Source organism: Crocodylus siamensis, chromosome 3 (assembly GCF_052110815.1).
Source record: "Crocodylus siamensis isolate JL-2025a chromosome 3, ASM5211081v1, whole genome shotgun sequence".
In the NCBI taxonomy this organism is placed as follows: Eukaryota; Metazoa; Chordata; order Crocodylia; family Crocodylidae; genus Crocodylus; species Crocodylus siamensis.
This window is the reverse complement of record NC_143397.1, coordinates 140208801-140230528: the sequence shown is the minus strand read 5'-3', so window position 1 is coordinate 140230528 and position 21728 is coordinate 140208801. Positions and strand designations below refer to the sequence as shown.

Sequence of the window (21728 nt, the reverse complement as noted above, 5' to 3'; positions counted from 1 at the left end):
CATTTAAGTTGAATATGACTCTTTCTATTTCCTTCCTAAGCCTTCTCTGTCATCACCCTCAGCTGATTCATGCAGCCTATAAACCATAGATTTTGTTTGACTCTTCCCTCTTCTTTGCTCCGCATACCCAACGCATGCCTAATTTTGCTTCTGCTTTCTCTGCACCATCTCTGAAATCGCTCCTGCCTTTCTACCTCTTCAGCAAAAACTCATCTTCAGATACACCCTGCTTACCACCTTTGCCTCTCCGACAAAGCCTCACTGCGAGTCAATATGACCCCTAAGATTAATTCCCTTTCCTATCACATGATGACACTTTCATTTATAAATCCCAATATCAGGTCCCATAGCTGCCAGCATCTTCAAACAAAAACCCTAGGATGGTCTAATTAGCATACATTTGCATAACACATTTTAATCAGTTGCTTCATACATGCCAGCTTTAATTCATTCCACTCCATTCACTTCTCTTCTACCTTCCAGCCACACACTCCACCCGTTCTGAACAGATCTGTACACCCAGCCCCCAAGCAGTTTGTCAGGTGCCTCACCTAAGCTAAGCTGCCCTCTGTTAGTCCCGTCTAAATAAAAGCAGAGGAAAGCACAGCTCCTTCCTGTGAGTCACAGCTCAGGGACTTTGGGGTGTCCATGAACTTAGAGGCCCATTCCCGCTCCCCCCATCAGCTGCACAGGCCCTTCCTTCGAAGTCTGCTTGACGAATTTTCCCTTCCCTTCCCTGTGCAACCAGTTCAACCCAGGCCTGTGCCCCCTATTCAGTTTGATTCACCTTCCAGCAGTCCCTGGAGGCCAGACACCCCAATGAGTGCTCAACCCTGTGGCTGGAGCAGAGCTGCGCCTTGTTACACAAGCTGCTTCTAGCAACCCTGCGGACTTTCCTGCTCAGTGCTCTGTTGTGAAATGAAGGATTGGGGGAACAAAACCCAGAACCAGAGCAACCCTCTGATCCCAGCAGTCTTTCCTGCCCACGTGCAGGGGGGCTGGACCTGATGATCTGTAAGGTCCCTTCCAGCCCCTAACAACTATGAAACTCCCCCTCCCCCCTTCCCCCCCCACTCCTCTTATCTGAAGCAGAGCCGGGGTGAAACTACCACTTCTCATTGGCTGTCCTAGTTCTTCCATGCATCACTAGCGTCTTCACACCCATTATACCTTTTCACTATGGCCACAGTCTCCTCATTGTGGCAGCGATGCCATCTCCAGTGGGAGGGTGGACAGCTAGTTGGTGTACTTGAATTTTCCATTAGAGGCATGTTGACTTCTCCACACTTCTCAGGGCTTAGCCAACAGGCAACTGGAACTCTGCCTGCCCCCACCCAAGAGAAGCATTGCTCATGTGAGAATAGTTTCTGGGTGATATAGGGGTAGGGGAGTCACTTCTACCCAGGAGGCAGAGGTTCTCTGCCATGCGATTATGAAAGCCTAAAACCTTGCCTACTTGGCAGGGTAAGACTTTCCTGGGTCTTCCCCATAAAAGCAAACCCTGAGTTCACACAGCTGACTCTGCTAAAGACAAGTGCAGGAGGGTTATGCAGAAGATGGATGTGCTTAGTGATGCTCCCTATGGACTGGGGAAGTGAAGGCTAGGAACCCGATCCCTGAGCATGGTTCAGAGGAGGCTGTTAGGAAACTACCAAGAAGCAGAGTTAGGAGGAGGATAGGTAGCAACCTAGGAGAAAAATGGGTGATGGTAACAGCACAGTCTTTTGTAGGAGAAAGTAAAAGGGCAGCACAAGGGCTTCTTGTACAGGAACTTGCTCTGCTTCATTAACTGGTACTGGTCTCAGGAACAGGGCTTAAAGGTGGACAGTGCCGGCTGGCATTTTCACCCCTTCAGTCAAAAGGCCAGGGAAAGGAAAGGGCATCACAGACTAGCAGGAAGCAGTTGTACCACAGCGACTCTTTCTCTGAGCAGCTGAATACCAAGAGTGACCATAGTCCTTGGTTTACAGTAGGGGTGCTCAAGCTCCAACCAGTAGAGCTATGGCATCTGGCTGCAGGGCTCCCATGGATCAGAAAATTTGGGAGCGCAAGAATGATTGCAATTAATATTGCCACCCATCTGCTGAAACCAAATTACCAAACCCTGCAAGGCTCAATCGGGCCCTGCCAGGGGTGTTGCCATGCATACTGGGGCTGGGCTCTAGCCCACCTCCGCCCTGCACAGTCACATTGGGGCAGGGCTGTCCACTTGCCAAATCGACCCCACTGGCAGGTCCAGCCATATCCATGGAGTTGAGAGGCCTGTTTCCAAGCTTTTTCACATTATTTCTTAAGCCCTCTGCAATGCTGCTCCACTGCTTTACCACCTCTGTTGCAATGCCGGCCTGATTCACCTGGTTGACAAACTATCCCTTCTGTGTTCATCTGCATTTAACCTCTTTCTGAAAACCCACCTCTGCTATTGGGCTGATGGAGATCTGGAGTCTCTGAACAGCATTTTTACACACCTTAACTACCACACATACTGCATACTTCCCTTATATATTTTTTAAAGAGTGACCTCTTCTGGGCAAAGTCCTGTATATTTTTTGTTTGGAAAGTCCCTGGCACACCGCGAACACTTACTGGAAAAATCATTATGAGAAAAGGTGTCTCCAGAGCAGTTAAAACTACAAAATATTTTCCATTATAAATGGTTAAAGACCGTGAATCTTTGCCACTTTCCATAAAGATGTAATTTTTACACTTCAGGCATTTCTCTGTTTGAATTCTTGCTGCAGGTAAAATGTCCAGGAAGGCCTATGCCTAATCCCTTCAGCTCTTAACATGTACTTGCTCTGCTTCATTAGCTGGTGCTGGTCTCAGGAATAGGGCTTAGAGGTGGACAGTGCCAGATGCACACTTTTTACTAGGATTAAGTCACTTCTGTGAGAGCTGAAACAAGTGAAAGTTGAAATGCTGCACAACAGTCTTCAATGGAAACATTAAAAAGCAGGGTGATCATAGCCTGTGCCAAGCACTGAAGCAGTTTGCATTGATGCATAACAGCTAAACATCCAGTAAAGTTTAATAAATGGGCCAACTGCGTTAAATGTTTACTGTTAGACCACTTGGCCAAGAGTTTTCCCAGACTGTGGCCCCTTGTTGATTATAAGGTTTTTTAGCCCAAAGGAAGATGGAATTTCTATTCCTGGTATCCCAGAACAGAGTGCTTTTTTGGTGTTCTTAAAAAATAAAAATAAAAAAAGCACACAGAAGGTAACTTTTTAGAAAACAGCGTATTTATTTTAGTTAAGATGGGAAGTTTGTGGAATATTTTTAAAAGGAAATTAAATTTATTCAAACTAAACACATTTAATAAGAAGCGTACAGAGAACACATAATACCTTCCAGTAAACAAGGCTTCTCCAGGCACTGTGTGGAAGCAATAAAATACTAACAGGAAAAACTCTTGTCCTTGAAAGCTCGCCTTTACTGTGCACCTACATCATATCTTGATAGATCTCTTAGCATTGTTTTTCTACAGCCACAATTTAACTTCTACTTTCATTCTACCTTTTTGTTGTTGTTGATAAGTGAGCAACCTCCACTTTAGCAAAGCATCGCAGTTTTATTTGTATATACCTGGAATTTTGAGTTCACTCCTAGTCAAGATAATGGAAATAATTCCAGCAGCTTCAATGGAAACTTACCTTGAAAAACAAACTGCCTTACTATTACTGTTGAATACACAGCTGTTTTCACATGGACTCCTCCCTGGGACACTGTGGTCAGGATTTAATCCTAGAATAGTGGTGCTCTAACCTTTGGGGCCCAGTGGGCCAGATGAATGGCCTAGGCCAGATCAGGCCCTGTCCCCATGCACTGGACTGTGCCCTGTGTGCCATTAGTCTCATTTGTCCTAGTGCACAGGAATTGAACCTGTGCTGCCTCTGCTGGGCTCTGTGCACCCAATAGAGTGCAGAGTCGCATTTTCCAATGCACAGGGCTCCCCATGGGTTCAGACATTTGGTAGCAGGGGAGTGGCAACTGTTGCCACCACTCCTTGCTGCCAGATCTGTGGACCTGTGGATAGCACCACAGGCCAAATAACACAGCTCCACAGGCCAGATCTGGCCCTACCTCCCCGACAACACCGTGCACCCCATTGGCTTCATGCTGCCTCCACCCGTCCCAGTGCATGTAAATTGGGAATTGTTTTGAGCACCCCTGTTCTAGTACACCACCTGTCCTGTCAGTAAGTCACAATATTTCTTTTATATGTAGTTTTCCTGAAAGACCAAGCTTCTGTATTGATGCTAAATGACAAGGATCGCTCTCCTCCCTCCCTCCCTCAACAGATATAGTGAGTCTGTGGCTTCTGCTCTACTCTGCTGTGTGTATAAGAGATCTCCCTGCTTTTTAAAAAAATAAGTCTGCTTTCCTGTTTCTGTCACTGGACAAGCTGGATGTCTCAAGATGAAACCTGGGAGCTTTTTATGGATCTTATAATGCAGGGATGGGTGCAAAGCTCTTTAAGGATTCAGCTCCAAGTATTTTAGTTAAAAATAGGTAAAAGGAAATAATTTAAAAACCATCAATATAAAAATCACTTTTCTCTCAGGCAGGCTTTACTATCTTGGTACCTGTCACGTCATAATCCTACTAAGTTCACTAACTACCTAAGACTCTCCCTGGTTGGACAAAACTCAAATTTCCATTGTAAAACAACAAGCAGGAGAGATTGTTTGTTTTCTTTCTTCTAATTTGAAAGCCTTTCAGAAAGCTTCATTCATTATAAAGAAGCAAAGGTCCTTGTCTTCTTATGTAGATGATCTTTAAGAAGTGGTAAATAATAAACAGATATATACATGTCCTTTCAAGAGTTAAGTGGTTGTCTGATCATCATGTAAGCATATCTTATCAGACATCATTACACTCTTTTCTGGATCAAAAATTTCCTGTGGGCAGAATGTTAAGGTGGGCAATCATCATTGGCTCCAACAGCCATTTGAAGCCAGTAGTCCAAGCTCCTAAAAACAACAAAATTGTACAAGTTCTCTCCTCCCTTTTGGAAACCATGTTCATTTTCTCTCCAGGAAACAGGGCTGTCTGCAAAACCATGCACAGTTAAGGTCACCCATTGTGCCAGTTTGGGTTCATCAAAATAAGCACTGGAGAAAGACAAAAAGTTAATCGCTAATTAGAACAAAACAGTGAGTTCCACGAAGTAGTACAACACAGAAGAGGATGACTTTAAAGACAGACAAAGCCACTTAATGAAAATTTATGACGAAGTCAAAAAATCAGTGATTTTGTTTACAGAAGTGTGGGATGCCTATAACACAATAAATACTTTACTGGAAAAAAATATGTATTTTTTGTATATACTGTTTTAGAAGGTACATATGGAAAGCACAGAGATGTGGTTTTCCAGCAGGACCACTTATGCTTTGGTTGTCCTTCATACAGTCTATTTTGGTTTATATTAAATTTTTGAAGAGAAAAATCTGTTTTAAGGTATTTTAACTTATGAATTTCTTTAGATATTAAAAAGCTAAAAAAAAAAAAAGAAATATGAGACCGAAATGAAAATGAAAAAGGCTGGATCTTTGAAGGTATTGTGCCCTACTTGACATGTGTAGCTGTAGGCTGTCCACAATATTAGAAATATTTGTTATTTAAACAGAAAACAGCTTTTCTGAGGATTGGTTTTATTTGCAAGTGGGATAACACAATAATCCAGAGTAGAAAACATATGGAAAGAAAACGTAGCCAAGCTGTTTTAAAAGATTAAGACTTCTGCCACCAGAAGGAAAACAGACTGCAAATCATGAACTAATATTAATAAAGGTCAGGCACTGTCCAATGGTCTTAAGCAAAGACAAGCAGCCAAAAGCTTTTACATTTTAATCCCACCTCGTAGTCAGACTTGTCATGTAAGATTTGAAACTCTGGCACTGACTTGTCCAGAGTGCTCGAGGTGACATACTGTGGACCTGATTTTCAGAACTGTGATGTATCCGAGCTGTGGGAGCTCTACTTTTAAAAAATTCAGGACATTGATCCCCTCAGGCAGGGCCTTCCCAAATTCAACATTACATGATATTCTGGCCTCAACTGTTATGCCTCATTTTCCTCATAAGCAAAAATAGAGATGATGCGCTTTGCTTATTGATGTTGTCAGGGAAAATGAGTATTTGTAAAACATTTTCAAGATGAAAAGCATGTTTTAAAGAAAGTGCAAATGCTATAAAAATTACATGCATCTGATGTCCCTTACCAGAGCTGATCCAGTAACTGAATTATCTTCTCTGGAAGTATGAACCCAGTGATTGTGCACAAATAAGCTTGGTCCATTGTAGTGCTGGGCTCAGGGCAGCAATAAGTTGATACAAAACTAAATGACTTGTTGTCTCTGAAAACAGAACACAAGTGAATGAAAAACTGCCAAGCCTCCTGCGCTAATGCCTCCCATTTTCCAGCTTATGCCACACATGCAGTGCCTAAACAAAGGCTGAAATGCTTTTGCCCAGACATTCAAGCTAGAAAGCACGAACACAGAATTGGAAGTGGCCTCCCAGGCCATTAAGTCCAGTCCCCTTATTTGTAGGCAAAAACTGACCCAAAGATTGCTAACCTCTGCACATCACAGAATCCAGAAACCAAGAATGCCCTACAACACAGAAAAAAGGAGTGGAGACAAAGGCATTGCTAAACAATGGCAGAGAATTTTAATTGGTTAATGTGCTTAGAAGATTTTAAGAGGACTGTATCCTATGCCACAGAGTAGGGGTCAGAAACCTGTTAGTAGAGACAGGCTGCCTGTCACAGTGCACGCGGGTGCCCTGCGCCTAAAAGCGGAGCTGGCAGGAGAGACCCCTAGTGGTGAGAGGGGGGAGGCTCAACTGCCAGTCACCAGGGCAACACAGGTGCTGGTTGCCAGGGAAACCAAGGGAGTCAGCTGACAGGAAGGGGCAGGGCTTGGCCCCTTCTTAAGCCCAAGCATAAGGCCAGGAGGGCAGTTTGCCTCTGGCAGCCCAGGAAGGTGGAGCTCTGTTGGAGCAAGCAGGGCAAGCACAGCAGAGAAGCCTGATGGCCGGAGCAGCGTCTGCTTGACCATACTGGGTGGAGGAAACCCTGACAGGGATATGCATGCAGGATAGCCAGGTTGGCCTGGAATTTACGTTAGCCCAGGGGCTTTGTGTTTTCTGTTTTGTTGTTATGTTAAACCAGAGGACCAGGCGAGACTATTAGGGGTGGAGGAGGCCTCATAGGAGCTCCACAATAGCGTGGGGTCTCCTAGCACTGGAGAGGGCACAGCATTGTTTGGGGGTGCATTGACCCAGCCCGGGAGCCCCGGAGTGAGGGGGGGCAGTGAGAGGGAACCCCAGAAGTAAAGAAGAGGACCAAGGCATAGGGCAAAACCATGTCAAGTACCATCTGCGAGGCTTGGGCTGCAGTGTAGAGGAGGAAAAGAAGCCGCAGATAGCACCCCCTGACACCGGGCATATAAAGTGGGCAGCCTCCTGCTAATTACATCACTCAGTCAATTAAGATCAAGGTGTGGCAGGTGAGTAAGCAGGCGGTTAGCCCAACACAGCAAGGCAGAGCCACCCACAGAAAGGCTCCAGCGCGCGAGTCCTGTTACATGCCTACTGCAACTGTACTGTAGCTGTGGGCAGATTTCTAGCTGCCATTTCAGATGACCATGCTTTGTAAGGAGAGTTGTTCTCTGGCCCCGCTGTAGCTTCTGTTTACTGTTTCCATCAACAATTGTGATAAGCAAAGATTTGGAGCAACTAATTTGGTAATGGGGGTGTAGGAGGGAGAAAGGGAACTCAGAGCTAAACCTCCATGCACCTGGTGACAGCTGGATCAGTTGGCTATTGGTAAAACACAGGCTGGAATGGATGGAAGAAGGGAAATCAGCTGGCTATTCTTAAAAGAGAGACCAAATCAAACCTTCGCAGAATAGATCCAATCTCTTTGTAGACCCAATCTGACCTGCAGGGGCACTGAATCTGGCACGTGGAGGTTCAGTGGTGTTCCAACAGTGGATCGGGGCAGCAGACAGCTGCTGAACACCAGGGAACAGAGAGCTCTGCCCTCACTGTGGTCAGCAGGGAGAAGAGACAGGCAGCCAGGCTAGAACACCAGTCAGCCTTGAAACCAAGTAAGGCTGTTCTGGCCCATGCTCCAAAACATTGCAGACTGTTACCATAAAGCAAGACAAAACTCTCTACAAGTCCTTGCCTGATAGCAAAATCCCCACTCTTATCTGGTGGGAAAATTCCTTTCTGCCCCCAAAATTTGGTGAAAGGTTTAATCCTGAGCAGAAGCAAAGATCCTCTAGCCAGGAATTTATGATGTTTCTAAATACTGGCAGGAATACTAACACTTCCCAATCAAATCTCCAGCCTTAGCTGTAGCCAACATCCAGTGCTTCAAAATGTGGCAAAAAGGAGAAAAAAAAACAAAACCCAGAAGCCAATGCAGTATTCATGAAAGGGGAAAATAATCCTTCCTGGCCTGTGCAGGCAACTAGCAAATGCCACAAAACATGGGCATGCCAGGCACTTATCTCTACACCCCACCATAGGGACTGCCAATACTTGAATCCACATACCACAAAGGTTGACTGTTGAACCAAGAACTCACTATAATGTCATGCTATCCTTTCTATAAATAGTTCATTCATTGTTATATTGATTCAAGTCACAGCATGAACTTTTAACGAATACTTAAGATCGAGACAAGTTTAGTTACTTACAATTCAACATTACTGAAGACAGCACCTAGCCATTCAAATAGTTCCTGTGCACTGCATGATTCTTCTGGCTTTCCTTGCAGTTCATTGCTATCCAGCACTGGACATTGCAAATTTCTTAATGTGCTGAATGTTATTTTTGGCTGATGAGCCTGTATTTGGTGTTTGGAAAAGTATGACATCAATGTTGATCCATCAGCACCTTAACAACACACATGCCACAGAGAGTTATTATAACACTGCAACACAAAAGGACCATTTCATACCAAACAACTCTGAAACCCCTACCTGTATTTGTAAATGGAAGGTGTTGTGCAATGTTACCCTGAAATTTAAACTGCTTAGTGCTGCTTATTTATCCTGTGCCAAAGCCTTACAGTTGTCATCTTCCCCCCTCCTTTATTGGAAACAAAGCACTGTTTTAGGTCCAGTTACCTTAAGCAAGCCAAGTTGGCAATACATGTATAATTATACATATCATGAGAAACAATTAAGGCAGTTTTAACTGGACAAGTACCAATTAAACCTGAATTAGAGATCATCATCAAGTATTTATGGGTTGTTTCCAAAGAAAAAGAGATATGAAAGGAGAACTGACTTAAACATTTCTGCTCACTCTTGATCTGTGAGACTCTACATGGAGAATTTGACCATTTCACTGTTAATAATAATAGAAATTACAGATTTGGAGACTTTCATAGTAGTGTTTTACAAACAGAACACCACCAATTACTAACATTTTGTTTTGAGAATCTGGGATCTTTTCTCCTCCAAAACATCAAGATACACGAATACACTTAAAGAAACATTTAAAATGGGGAAAAGATCATTCAATAGCATCTGTGCATACACTTTGAGATCCTTCACTAAAAAATAAAACATCTAAGTATAAAGACCTCAGACAAAGTATCCTCCCTCTGGAAAAAAGCTGCAATCCATTCCTAAACATGCTCTATAGAGGCCACAGAGTGTTCGCATTCTACATGCCAGAGGAAGGGTGTCAACCTAACGCAACCCCCTGGGCCAGATCCAAACTGTGGGGCTCCTCACAGGCCAGATGCAGTGGTAGGCCAAGTAACAGCACCAGTGGAAGTTAACACAGCCCACCACTCAGACACATCCCCATTACCACTGAAATCCAGGGTTACTCCACCCCTTGCTCATCTCACCCATCTAGGAGCCCCAAGAACCAGAAAAGAGATCTGCGAGCTGGATCTGGCCCATGGGGTATGCATTTGACACCCCTGTGCTAAAGGAATACACTAGATCCCCAAAACAGAGGGACTAGAAGAATCCTCTCCCAGAAAAACTTTTCATTTGGGGAAACATTTTGGTCACTAAAAATTCTCCCCAAAACTGAAATGTTTTAATTTGGAAATGCTGCTGCAGTGCTTTATACTCTTGTTGTCCTACATGAACTAGATCCTCTGGTTGAAGTATATGTTCCATAATGTCTCCTCTCTTGAACAGGGAAGGCAGTGCATCAAGGAAATCCTCAGTTATAGGAGACAAATTCAAACTAGGCAGCTTGGCCCACATTGCTAAGGCAACTGAGCTATGACTCTCATGAGATGGTGTAGCAGTACTTTTAAACTGAAATATTTGTTAGTTCTTAACTCTGCAGTGAAAACTTTTTTCCCTCCATCAAGTCAGTTTTTCCACCACTTATAGAAAAGTCAATACTGGACACAGAGTGGCCATGTCAATATTAAACATCAAACTACACTTGCAATATTTTTTCCTCTCTCTCCACCTGTGAGACCACATCATTTAGTGCTGCTTTTTTAGAAGCTAGGAATATTTCCACTAGGAATATTTAATTTTATGTCCACAGCTACCTGTTGGTGGCAGTGTTAATTGTTACTACCTGTGTGATGCCAGGACAGTAGAAAATCAAATTCCAAAGGTTTCTTGTCTCTTAAGGCCCAAAGAACTCTTTTATATTTCTTGCTATCAGAATGAAAGGCTGAGTCAGTCAAGTCAATGGTTATAACTGTAACAGATAAAAAGGCAAATTTTACTCAGTCAAGTTCACTCTATATAGTCAGATCCTGTACACATTACAAGAATACTATAACAATATTTTTTTTCTTTTAAGTCAATCCCTGCTGTTTAGAGAAAACATTAAAAACTACTAAACAATACAGCTACGGCCCTTTGTTTTGTAAACATTTTTCTCTGAATTTTGGTGCAAATGACAATGATGCTGTTCCTTGGTAACATCTCTGCTTGTTCCTGACTATCACTGTTCAGAAAATCAAGGACTGTTTAGATCAGTGCTGCTCAGCTTCCAGCCCACAGGCCAGATCCAGTCCTCAGAGCCATGTCATCTGGCTTGCAGGGTTCTCCATGAGTCTGGAAATTTTATAGTGGAAGAGCAATGGCAGCCTTAATTGCTGCTCTCACAGGAAGCCAGAAGACACAGCTAGACCCCTGTGCTAGATCATGCCAGCCTCCGGTGGGTCAGCACATGGGGTCACTCCTCAGCTGGGTCTGGTCTGCAGGGTTGAGCCACATGCAGGATCAGGCCAACGTGCAGGATCACACCCACAGGCCAACTCCGCGCTCAGGATCCAGCTCATGGACCAGCCCCCATACCACACATCTAAGTTGCAGGGCCAAAATGTTGAGTACCGCTGCTTTAGTTGATGGCTTTCTAACATTACAGTGGATGCAACTGACTTTTGAGAAGGGAATGAAGAGGAAGGGGGTGTTCCACCAAAAATATGCTTTTAAAAAGAATTTGAGGCAATAATCACTGCATTTAAAAAAGGATGCTATAGCTTTCAACATCCGCAAAAGTTGTAAGCAAGAGTTGCAGCCCTGTTTCCATTCTGAGTCTGTTTCCTCAGAGCCTCTGAAGGAATTTTAAAAAAGAGGAATTTTTATTCATTCATTTTATGGTATATGAATTGGAGTTATAAAACTATTTACTATAGTGCCACCAAGTGTTTTCATGAAGATAACTTTCAAAGTGCATCTGGTTTTGAGAGAACTTTTGTCTGTAGTTACCTAGAAGTAAGTAGCATTTTGAGATTTGGGGAAGTTGGGGGCAGGGAAATTAAAGGGTAGAAACTGATATAAAACACAACACTCTAAGCACATCCACAAGGCATCTGCTAAGAACTTCACAATTTGTTCAGTATGCAAGGCATGGGGGCTATAGCAGAATCAATTTGCTTCAAAATGATTTTAAGGGCATCACAAACGCATGTAACATATTTTCCTTTAAAAAAAGGATCTCTTAGGCTTAGGTTCTTCACTGCAGTATTTTAAGCTTTCTGCAAGTTCAAATGAAACAAGGGGAGAACCTTAGTATTTTTACTACAAAGACAGAGGCATCATACATATTCCATAAAATGCAAAAATGCCGAAGTTCTACATTTGCACAATACAAAAGACCAGCAATTGCAAAATAAGTTGGGGAACACAGAAATTAATGTTCTTAAAGTAGCATCTACAAGCTTATACACGTTAAAAATATTAATGTAGTCCACTTTTCCCATTTGAACTCTTATTTTTACCTCATTGTTTCTTGAATAGTTCACATATTTCTCTCAATTGTCCCAGTACCCATATTTATTCTTTCAAAGATTAACCAGCTTTACGGGACCTGAGGATTATGGCTGGCATCATATTAGAGAACTCTGCAGACATTGGCATGGATGCTGCTAGTGTAAACAGTACTTACTATATCTCATTACTTTTTTGCCAGAGTACCGAGATGGATGACCCTGTAGTCCAAGTTCCTCATAAGTATCCTTGTCCACTGATATAATTAGTTTTCCTATAAACAATAAGAATTGTATTAAAATATCCATACTCTTCCAATAAGCTCCCTTGTAAGTATTTGGAAAACCTCAAACTGTATAAAATTTAGCCAGGGGTCACTGCGGTACTGATGTAATCTAGGCCCCTTTAGTTTCTGTTAAATGGATCTCATAGGTTGACCCTGAAAATGATAACTAGATTCTTGCTGGTTATCACAGTATGTCTTATGGCTAGTAAAAATAAATCCAAACAAAGTATTTCCTAAGTAATGCACACCTTCCTTTTGTAACTGTGCCATCTTGTACTCTTATCAAGCTCATTCCCTACTATTTGTTACAATGATTTGTTGAATTCAGTATTCAGCTATCATCCAATTTTGCTAACTCACACATACGCATGCTTGAAATGTTTAAGCACAGGTGTTGTTCAATAGATTTCAATGGAACTACTCATGTGAGCAATGTTAAATGTATGCTTTAAGCGTTTGTAGCTTAGGTGCGTATAGTGAAAACTTTGAAACACTGAATGTGGCTTATTGTGTCTTTGTATTTAGCACAATGGAGCCACAATTCTGAATGTGAACTTTGGACACAAAAATAAATAATACTGTTGCCAAAATCACCCACAGTAACTAAGGATAGACTGTAAATTAACTGTATTTGTTTGTAATATTTACACCAAGGTAACACAAAGAAACAAGCAGAATCAGGTCATCAATTTCTTAGAGTCTGTTTAAACACACGGTAACACAATCCTTGTCTGAAAGAGGTTACATGAGGAATCTGAATTTAAATGACTTTCAGAGAAGAAGTGTTACTTTCTCGCAACTCAATTAAGACATTAACAAGAGATCAAAAATGTATTTGTCTATAAAGACATTTACATTTTTATAGTACTCAATATAATATTTATCAGATAACACATATATCACGAGGGGTTTGGAACAGTTACCTAAAACAAAGCTCTTCCTTATCTTCTTCGATGTAAAACGTATCTGAGAAAAAAGCTTTATTATAATATTCTGAGGGGGGTATCACTGAACTGTTTCTTAAAGTATTTTGAGAAGTGTTAAAACTGTACTTACCAATAAGTTTTAAAGGGGAACTGTCAATTCAAATTTGGTTTAGATTTCAGAATTTGTAGAAAGCAGATTTTAATTAGATTTAGGACCAGCAGAAATGCTTAACTCCAACTTTGATAAATTTTCAGACAAAAAATCCTCTGGAGCATTTGCAACTGAAGGGTTGCAGTACTGACCGTTCAAAATAAATACAAACTAAACTAACTTTCTTGACCTTCACTGTCCAAAATGAGAGAAATTAAATTTCATAGATTTCATAGACATTAGGGCTGGAAGGGACCTCGGGAGATCATCGAGTCCAGCCCCCTGCCCAAAGGGCAGGAAGTCAGCTGGGGTCATAGGATCCCAGCAAGATAAGCATCCAATTTACTCTTGAAGGTGTTCAATGTAGGTGCTTGAACCACCTCCGCTGGCAGACTGTTCCAGACCTTGGGGACTCGGACAGTAAAGAAATTCTTCCTTATGTCCAGCCTGAAACGGTCTTGCAGGAGTTTGTGACCGTTCGACCTCGTCATCCCTTGGGGCGCTCTGGTGAACAGACGTTCCCCCAGATCCTGGTGGTCACCCCTGAAAAACTTATAGGTGGCCATCAGATCACCCCTGAGCCTGCGCTTTTCCAGGCTAAAGAGTCCCATGGCTCTCAGCCTGTCATCGTAAGATCTGTTTTCCTGACCCCTGGTTATGCGCATGGCTCTCCTCTGGACTCTCTCAAGCTTCTCCACATCCTTTTTGAATTGTGGAGCCCAAAACTGGACGCAGTACTCCAGCTGCGGCCTCACCAAGGCCAAGTACAAGGGGAGAATGATGTCCCGGGATTTGCTCGAGAAGCATCTATGGATGCAAGCCAGCATTTTGGTCGCTTTACTAGCCGCAGCATCGCATTGGAGGTTCATGTTCATCTTGTGGTCAATGATGACCCCCAAGTCTCTTTCTTCTGTAGTGCTATCCAACGTAGCACTGCCGAGCCTATAAGGGTGCTGCAGGTTTTTCCTCCCAAGGTGGAGAACCTTGCATTTATCGATGTTAAACACCATGAGGTTCTCGTCTGCCCATTTGCTGAGCTTGTCCAGGTCAGCCTGGATCACCCGCCTATCTTCTGGCGTGGATGCTTTGCCCCAAAGTTTGGTGTCATCGGCGAACTTGGCCAGTCCACTCCTGACTCCAATGTCCACATTGTTAATGAAGATGTTGAACAGTATGGGTCCCAGGACAGAGCCCTGAGGGACCCCACTGGTCACAGGGCACCACAATGAGTGACTGCCATCAATCACAACCCTCTGGGTCCGACCACGGAGCCAGTTTCCCAGCCAGCGGATCGTGGTGGAGCCAAGGCCACAACTGGCCAGTTTGGCCAAGAGGTGATCATGGGATACCAGATCAAAAGCTTTTTTGAAGTCAAGATATATGACATCAATCTCTTCTCCCTTGTCCAGGTGATAGGTCACCTGGTCATAGAAGGAAATGAGATTGGTCAAACAAGACCTACCCGCAACAAACCCATGCTGGCTGTCCCTTAGAATGTTAGCCTGGGCCAGTCCATCAAGGATGGCCTCCTTAATAAACTTTTCTAAGATCTTCCCCAGGATAGAAGTCAGGCTAATGGGCCTGTAGTTAGCCAGATCCACTCTCCTCCCTTTCTTGAAGATCGGCACCACATTGGCCTTCTTCCAGCCTTTGGGCACTACACCAGAGCGCCAGAAGTTTTCCAAGATCCGTGCCAGGGGCTGGGCTATGACGCTCGCCAGCTCCTTGAGTACCCTGGGGTGCAGATTGTCAGGGTCGGCTGACTTGAAGGTATCCAGCTTCTCAAGGTGTTCCTTCACGAGGTCAGCATTTATGGAGGGTAGGGGATCCCCCTCACCCAGATTTCCCTGCCCCATAGCAGGCATGGGCGTCCCATGGGACTGATGAAAGACTGACGCAAAGTACCTATTTAATAGGTTGGCTTTTTCCTGGGCGTCAGTTGTCAGTTGCCCCATCTGGTTTAGCAGGGGTCCAACATTGCCCTTGCTTTTCCTCCGGCTCCCCACATATCTGAAAAAGGACTTTTTGTTGTCCTTGATGCCTGAAGCTAGTTGGAGTTCAGTTGCAGCCTTGGCTTTCCTGGTTTGCTCCCTGCAGGACCGGACCAGCGCAGAGTAATCCTCCTTGGAGGTGAATCCCATCCTCCATCCTTTGTAGGCTTTCCTTTTTAGCCACAGTAGGTCCGCTAGGTCTCTGGAGAGCCAGGGGGGCTGCTGTGCCTTCTTGCTGCCTTTCCTCCGTGTTGGAATAGATTTAGTTTGTGCACTGAGGATCGCTTCCTTGAGAAGCAACCACTCTTCTTGAACTCCCAACTCCGTGGGGTCATGGTCCCTGAGGGCCTGACCGACAAGTCTCTTGAGCTTATCAAAGTTGGCTTTTCTGAAGTCAAGGACTTCTGTGTTGCTGACTGACTTGCCAGCTTTACGGCGGATGGCAAAGGTGATCAGCTCGTGGTCGCTGATACCCAACTTCCCATCAATCACTAGGTCGCCGATTAGGTCGTCCCCCGTAGCCAGTACCAGGTCGAGCAGCGCTTTGCCTCTCGTTGGCCCATAGACTTGAGTCAGGCAGAGGTCATCCACGCACGAGAGAAAGCTTTGCGCCCGCTCAGATTTAGCTGAGTGATCTTCCCAGGAGATGTCCGGGTAATTGAAGTCACCCATGACAACCAAGGTCTTGGAGCAAGCGGCCTCAGTCAGTTCCCGGGCGAACTCCTGGTCAAGCTCAGGACTTTGAGTGGGAGGTCTGTAGTAGACTCCCACCGTTGTGTCCCCTGTGCCGAATTCCCCACGAATTTTTACCCAGAGGGTCTCTAGCTGTCCAAGCCGGTCGCCAACATCAGCTTGCAGGGATATGTAGCTTTCCTTCACATAGAGAGCTACACCCCCGCCCCTTTTGCCAACACGATCCCTCCTGTACAGGGTATAGCCCTCTATTCCTGTGGTCCAGTCACAGGTTAAACATCAACTTCAGATGTAACTCTTGTATAAAAAGGTTAATTTTAATGATGTATTATTAATAAATATCTGTTACAGTATAATATTTTTCAATTTTCAGCATCCCCTAAAAACAAAACAACAATGCTACTCTAAACATCACATAATACCCTATGTATTGTAAATAGCATGGATTCTTACCCGTTGGTAGTAGAGCAGCAGTATTATCTTGATCAATTCTTGTGTTGTATGTAAGAGCATAGCACGAACCTTTAACACAATGAAACAGTAAATTGAGTTCACAATTCTCTAAGAAAAAGTATACCAGCAATATTTAAGGCAGATTCCTCTCGAGGTAATAAAGCCTGCTAGTTGCTCTTCAGATCTTGTTTAATTCCTATACTGCTGGTAATTCATTTTCTCTCACTACAATGGTATTGCTTCTATACAAATTACAATCACATTTATTTTCAGGAGTTCACAGCACAGATTAAGTTAATTCCAGACACAAGCTTGAAAGATGCCATTCAACCAGAAGTGCCTCTTTTTACCAATTTAGAAAAAACATGTTAGTCCAGCCTGTTCTTAGCTATCAACTCACACTGCAAAATAGAGGAAAATATCATAACAATTATGTGCATTTTGCAGTCTTTCCTGCCACAATCTGCTTCATGTTCTAAAAATCAAGGGTATGATCCTGTAACTTTGAAACAAGAGTATCTCCACTGATTTCAATAAACCTGGTAGGCTCAGAAGCATTTACAAGAATAAAAGTAGCAAGAAAAACCCTGAATTTAGCAGGCAAGTAAGCTTTAACAGAGGGACACCTACAGTGTCTTTTTGCATCAACTTGTTTAAAAAAATAAATACATATTATATATATGTATAGATACATAGATATATATAGACATATTGCTCCAAGAATTAGTTTTGAGACGCAGGGAAATTTTTAGCATTAAGAAAGCAGTGGACAAGCATGAAGACGTGCTTTGAGTGGCTACAGCGTCATCAATATACTTTTTCTTTAGAAGATTAAACATCAAAACCAGGAAGCACATTGTTCCACCTTTGATGATCACAGTAGAGAAAGGAATAAGGGAAGAATACATCTCAAAGCACATATTTTTATGCACTCTTTGGACCTACAATTTATTATTCCCAAGTAATATTTCTATGATGGTTTTTATGCAAAGAATTAGACACTTACATTATTACAAACTCATATGGATAAGAGTAAATTAAGTCATCTCTAGGCTGGAAGAGAGCCATCATTAAACAATCACAACACCTTGCAAGAGTGCACAATACAAAGCAAACCATAACTAATACCCAATTAAAATTATAAGAGAAATCTGCACTGGCAGATCATAAATACCCAAAAGGAAATGAGTTGGAACACAGAGGCCAATCTTCTTCCTTCCCTTTCTTTTTATGACAAATGCCATGGTTCTTACACGTGTTCACCTTTTGCTATTCCCAGTAGGGTCTCATCTCCCAAACTGGGACTTTTTACATCTCGCTGTCCCCAATCATATATAAAACCACTTAAAGATTCTTACCTCAAAACTCTCTAAGGCAAGAAAACAAAGTATTAATAGCTGAAATCTTGGAATCCTTACTTTTAAAGGACATAAAACATTACTCTCTAGTGGCTCTCAAGATCATTCCTGTTAGAACTGTGCAGGAACAAAGTGCTGTAAAGGACAGAAAAATAAATGCTTTCAAGGAGCAGTGTACCTTTACAAGCATTGGTCTCAGGGTGCTAGCCAGAAAAGATCTATTAATCTAACTGAAGTACAGAAGTCTCTTTTTCTCCCACCATTAAAAAAAAAATTAAGGAAAAACAATTACACAAAAGCCAATGCACACTAACTTGCTGACTCTCCTCTCCTCTTTCTGTCCACTTTTCTTACCGTTTCTTTTACCAACCTCCTCCTCTGCCTTATGACAGCTATACAAGTATATATACAAGTGAACAGAAAGAAAGGGAGATGATGGGACTGATACAGACTTCTACTCTAATACTTTTCTCCCTCTGCTTACAAAAAACTTTCAGAACCAAGACTACCCCCCATAGAAACTAACAAAAACATGTTTTATTATTAAAAAAAACAGATAACACCTTTTTATTCGTTTGTCTTATTTGTTTTAAGCTCTCCTTTACCTGTCTTTACAAATGCACTGATAAATTCCTGTGCAACCAATTCATGAAGGGGTAAATTCTTCACCAGGTAGTACTCTCCCATATCTGTGGTAACACTTTTCAGAGGTTCTGGAAGCATGCCACATTCAGGAATCAAAAATGACACCTGTTAGGACCATATTTGTAATACACATTAGATGTTACACTCATATATAAGGAAAGGTCTAAAACAGCGCTGGAGGAGAGAGAGGGAAAAAAAGCAAAAAAAGCAAACACGGAGCTCTTATATCTGGATGGTTCCCTAATGTGCAAAATGAAGAGCCAGATTTTCAAAAGCTTATTCAGCATACCACATGTAGCATTGCAACATGATTTGTGTCAGAGACTTTAAAACACTGCAATCTGCGGGCCAAAAATGGATTAAGCTTAATTATAAATTACAGAAAGATTTTCCCCAAGCAACTGCATGCCCCTTGAGGATGTTTCTCCAAAATGCTTATAAAACATTCAGTGAAACAATATGCACACCAATCCTGTAATCAGTGGAGAAAGTATCAGTGGACATCTACTTTGCAATAGACAGCAAACATGTAAGCTAGGATAGCGTATGGCACCACACAGAAGTAAAAACAGCTTTATCAATTTGGGGAGGAGGGAAAACCGGAGTAGAGAAGCAGAAAATAAAGAAGATACCTGAATTTAGACTACGCAAATGTGCACTTTTCATACTGTGGGCAGCGTAATCTAGTGTAAGTGTAATCAAGATTGATGCAGTGCACCCAAGCAAGGTTAGGCAAATCAGCCACAACATCTTGAACTTGTCACACTTGCTAGTGCTTAAAGAAAAAACTTCAAAGAAATAAAGCATCTGTTTTAATCTGCCATTTTATTATGTGAATGCCATAGTCACAAGGCTACAGCAACCACCACAGGCATGGTTTCAAAACTAACTCCACACAGTGGCTTCAGAGTATATAAAGACTTATTGTGGTGATAATATGGACAACCCGTTGCTCCATTTCACACAGGTATTAACTCAAAACAGGTGGCAGCAGTGGTGATTTAATATATGTCAAAGCAGGGACAAAACAAAGTAAAAACCAAGTGACAGGCACATTACAAATAAAAACAAGCTCTAACATAATTGTTCCAAACAGAATAAGAAAAAACAGATAGAAATGCTTTAAGTCAATTATATCAGCAAAAGTTTCCCATTAATTTCCTTGAGCCACTGGTATCACAGCCTAAGACTGGGAAAATCTTATTTCCTAGCTGGACAATCAAATTCAGTCTCAGGTGCTCTGAAGGAGCAATGACATTTTTGTTTCTACCCACACTCCAGGAAATGGAGACTTTCCTATTAGCCTAATTATTTGACTGGCTGCCCTGGTCACTCTCAAACTTAGACCTTTGGAAAGTGCCAGCTCTTAGCTTTCATGTTTTTGGACTACAGAAAAAAACACAGAACTTGGAAAGCCGACAGCAAATCTGAAGGTTTCTGACACTCTGGATTCCTGCTTGAAATCTCTGGCCACGTCCAGATGAATGCGGACGTGTGGTATGCAGTGCCATAGACGGGTCTACAGTACCACACACTGCACATGCAGGCATTCTCCACACTGCTGCCTTCAAGTGGGAGGGTGGAAATCCTGGGGTCAAAAAAACCCACACTGAAAAGCAGGATGGTGCACACGGCAGCAGCACTGCCCAAAACTGGAGCCTGGCTGGCCAGAGCCAGCTCTGGCCAGGTCTCCTACTGTGGCTGCAGCCCTGGGAGACCCCTGGGACCCCACATAAGGCTGTGGGGGCCAACACAGTTGCTGGCCTCAGCCTCCCCTACCACATACCAGAGAGCATAGCACAGGCATTCCCCAGGAACAAGTAGCAGTGGCAAAAGATGTGCTACTGGTACTTGTCCCGAGGGAAAACAAATGCCTGCGCTCATCTGGACTCACCCTCTGGGTTTATTTTGTCACTCACTTGCAGGCGCTTGCCCACCAAGCAAGACTAACACAAAACGGCCCCAGGGACCCCAGCTAAGGCTCTCTGTGCCCCTGCTGACCTGTTACAACTGGGCAGGGAGGGCAATTGCTTTGCTCTGGGCTGAAAACCCCTTTCTGGGGTTGGGTTGGGTTTGGTTTGGTTTTTTGGCTCGTCTCCCAGCTCTGCCACTGGCTTGGACCTTGATGAGCCTCAGTTTTCCTATCTGTAAAATGGGGAGAGGGCCAAGTGCCCAAGCAAAAGCTCTGGGCAGGACATCTCAGCCTGGGCATTAAGGGCACCTAAGGAGAGAGGGACAGGAAATCTTCCTTGGGTTTAATGACAACAATGCAATTCTCTCCCTCAGCAGGAGCAGACAGGCAGAGTGTGTGGTGACCACACAACCTTGTGCCTCCATTTTTCTATCTGTAAAATGGGTGGGGGGTGAGCACTCAGGCCACTATATCATCCTGAGTACTAACGGCATTCCCGCACCTAACGGGTAGGGGCTCCTTCTGATTTAATGTGTGATTAATTAATTTACAGTTTAATTGCTCTCCCTAACGAGACCCAGGCAAGCTAGGAACGACGCCACACCGCAAACCCCCGCCCCCCGCGCGCACTCACGCGGCAGTTGTAGGCGTGGCCCCGCACGCGCGCGGCGTGGCGGGAGCGCTCGTGCCGCACGTGGCTCCTCTCGCAGACCAGCAGGTGCCGCGGGCTCTCGCGGAGCCTCCGCAGCAGCGCCGACATGCTGCAGCCAGCACCGAACCCCAGGCACCAATCAGGAGCCGGGCCGGGCGGTGTCACCAAACCGGGGCTGGCGGAAGGAGCTCGTGAAGTCACTTCCGGCGGCTTTCCTGCGTTTCCCTGCAGCTACTTCCGGGGCTGGCTCTTCCCGGGCGGAAGGTGCCCGAGGGGTGTGTGCATGCTCTGCCTGGGAAAGGTGTTGCCTTCAGCTCATGCCGAGGGGGGATGAGCAAGAGGCAGAGGGGCAGCAGGAAGGGGGAGGAGCTGCTGGTGCTTGTGGTCAGCTGGTGGCTGCCTGCTAGGAACCTCATGCAGAGGTTTTCCTGCACCGTT

General features: G+C 43.7%; 1 protein-coding gene across 1 annotated transcript; it reads right to left on the bottom strand.

The window, feature by feature from the left end:
* Nucleotides 1-3220: 3220 nt before the first annotated feature.
* Nucleotides 3221-21496, bottom strand: RPP40 (ribonuclease P/MRP subunit p40). Its single transcript, XM_090039347.1, has 8 exons — nucleotides 21273-21496; nucleotides 18687-18831; nucleotides 16724-16792; nucleotides 12402-12497; nucleotides 10578-10703; nucleotides 8714-8912; nucleotides 6224-6358; nucleotides 3221-5114 (listed from the first exon to the last, which is right to left on the bottom strand). The coding sequence occupies exons 1-8, from the start codon at nucleotides 21396-21398 to the stop codon at nucleotides 4916-4918; spliced, it is 1095 nt and encodes a 364-aa protein (XP_089895473.1). The 5' UTR covers nucleotides 21399-21496; the 3' UTR covers nucleotides 3221-4915.
* Nucleotides 21497-21728: the final 232 nt, after the last annotated feature.

Bases quoted from the DNA above. Each gene is read 5' to 3' on its own strand.
- RPP40 (XM_090039347.1), bottom strand. From the start codon at position 21,398: ATGTCGGCGCTGCTGCGGAGGCTCCGCGAGAGCCCGCGGCACCTGCTG. The intron at 16,793-18,686 runs GTAAAGGAGAGC...ATTGTGTTAAAG, and splicing joins CAGTGCATTTGTAAAGACAG to GTTCGTGCTATGCTCTTACA. The intron at 10,704-12,401 runs GTAAGTACTGTT...TATCTGTTACAG, and splicing joins CAAAAAAGTAATGAGATATA to TTATAACCATTGACTTGACT.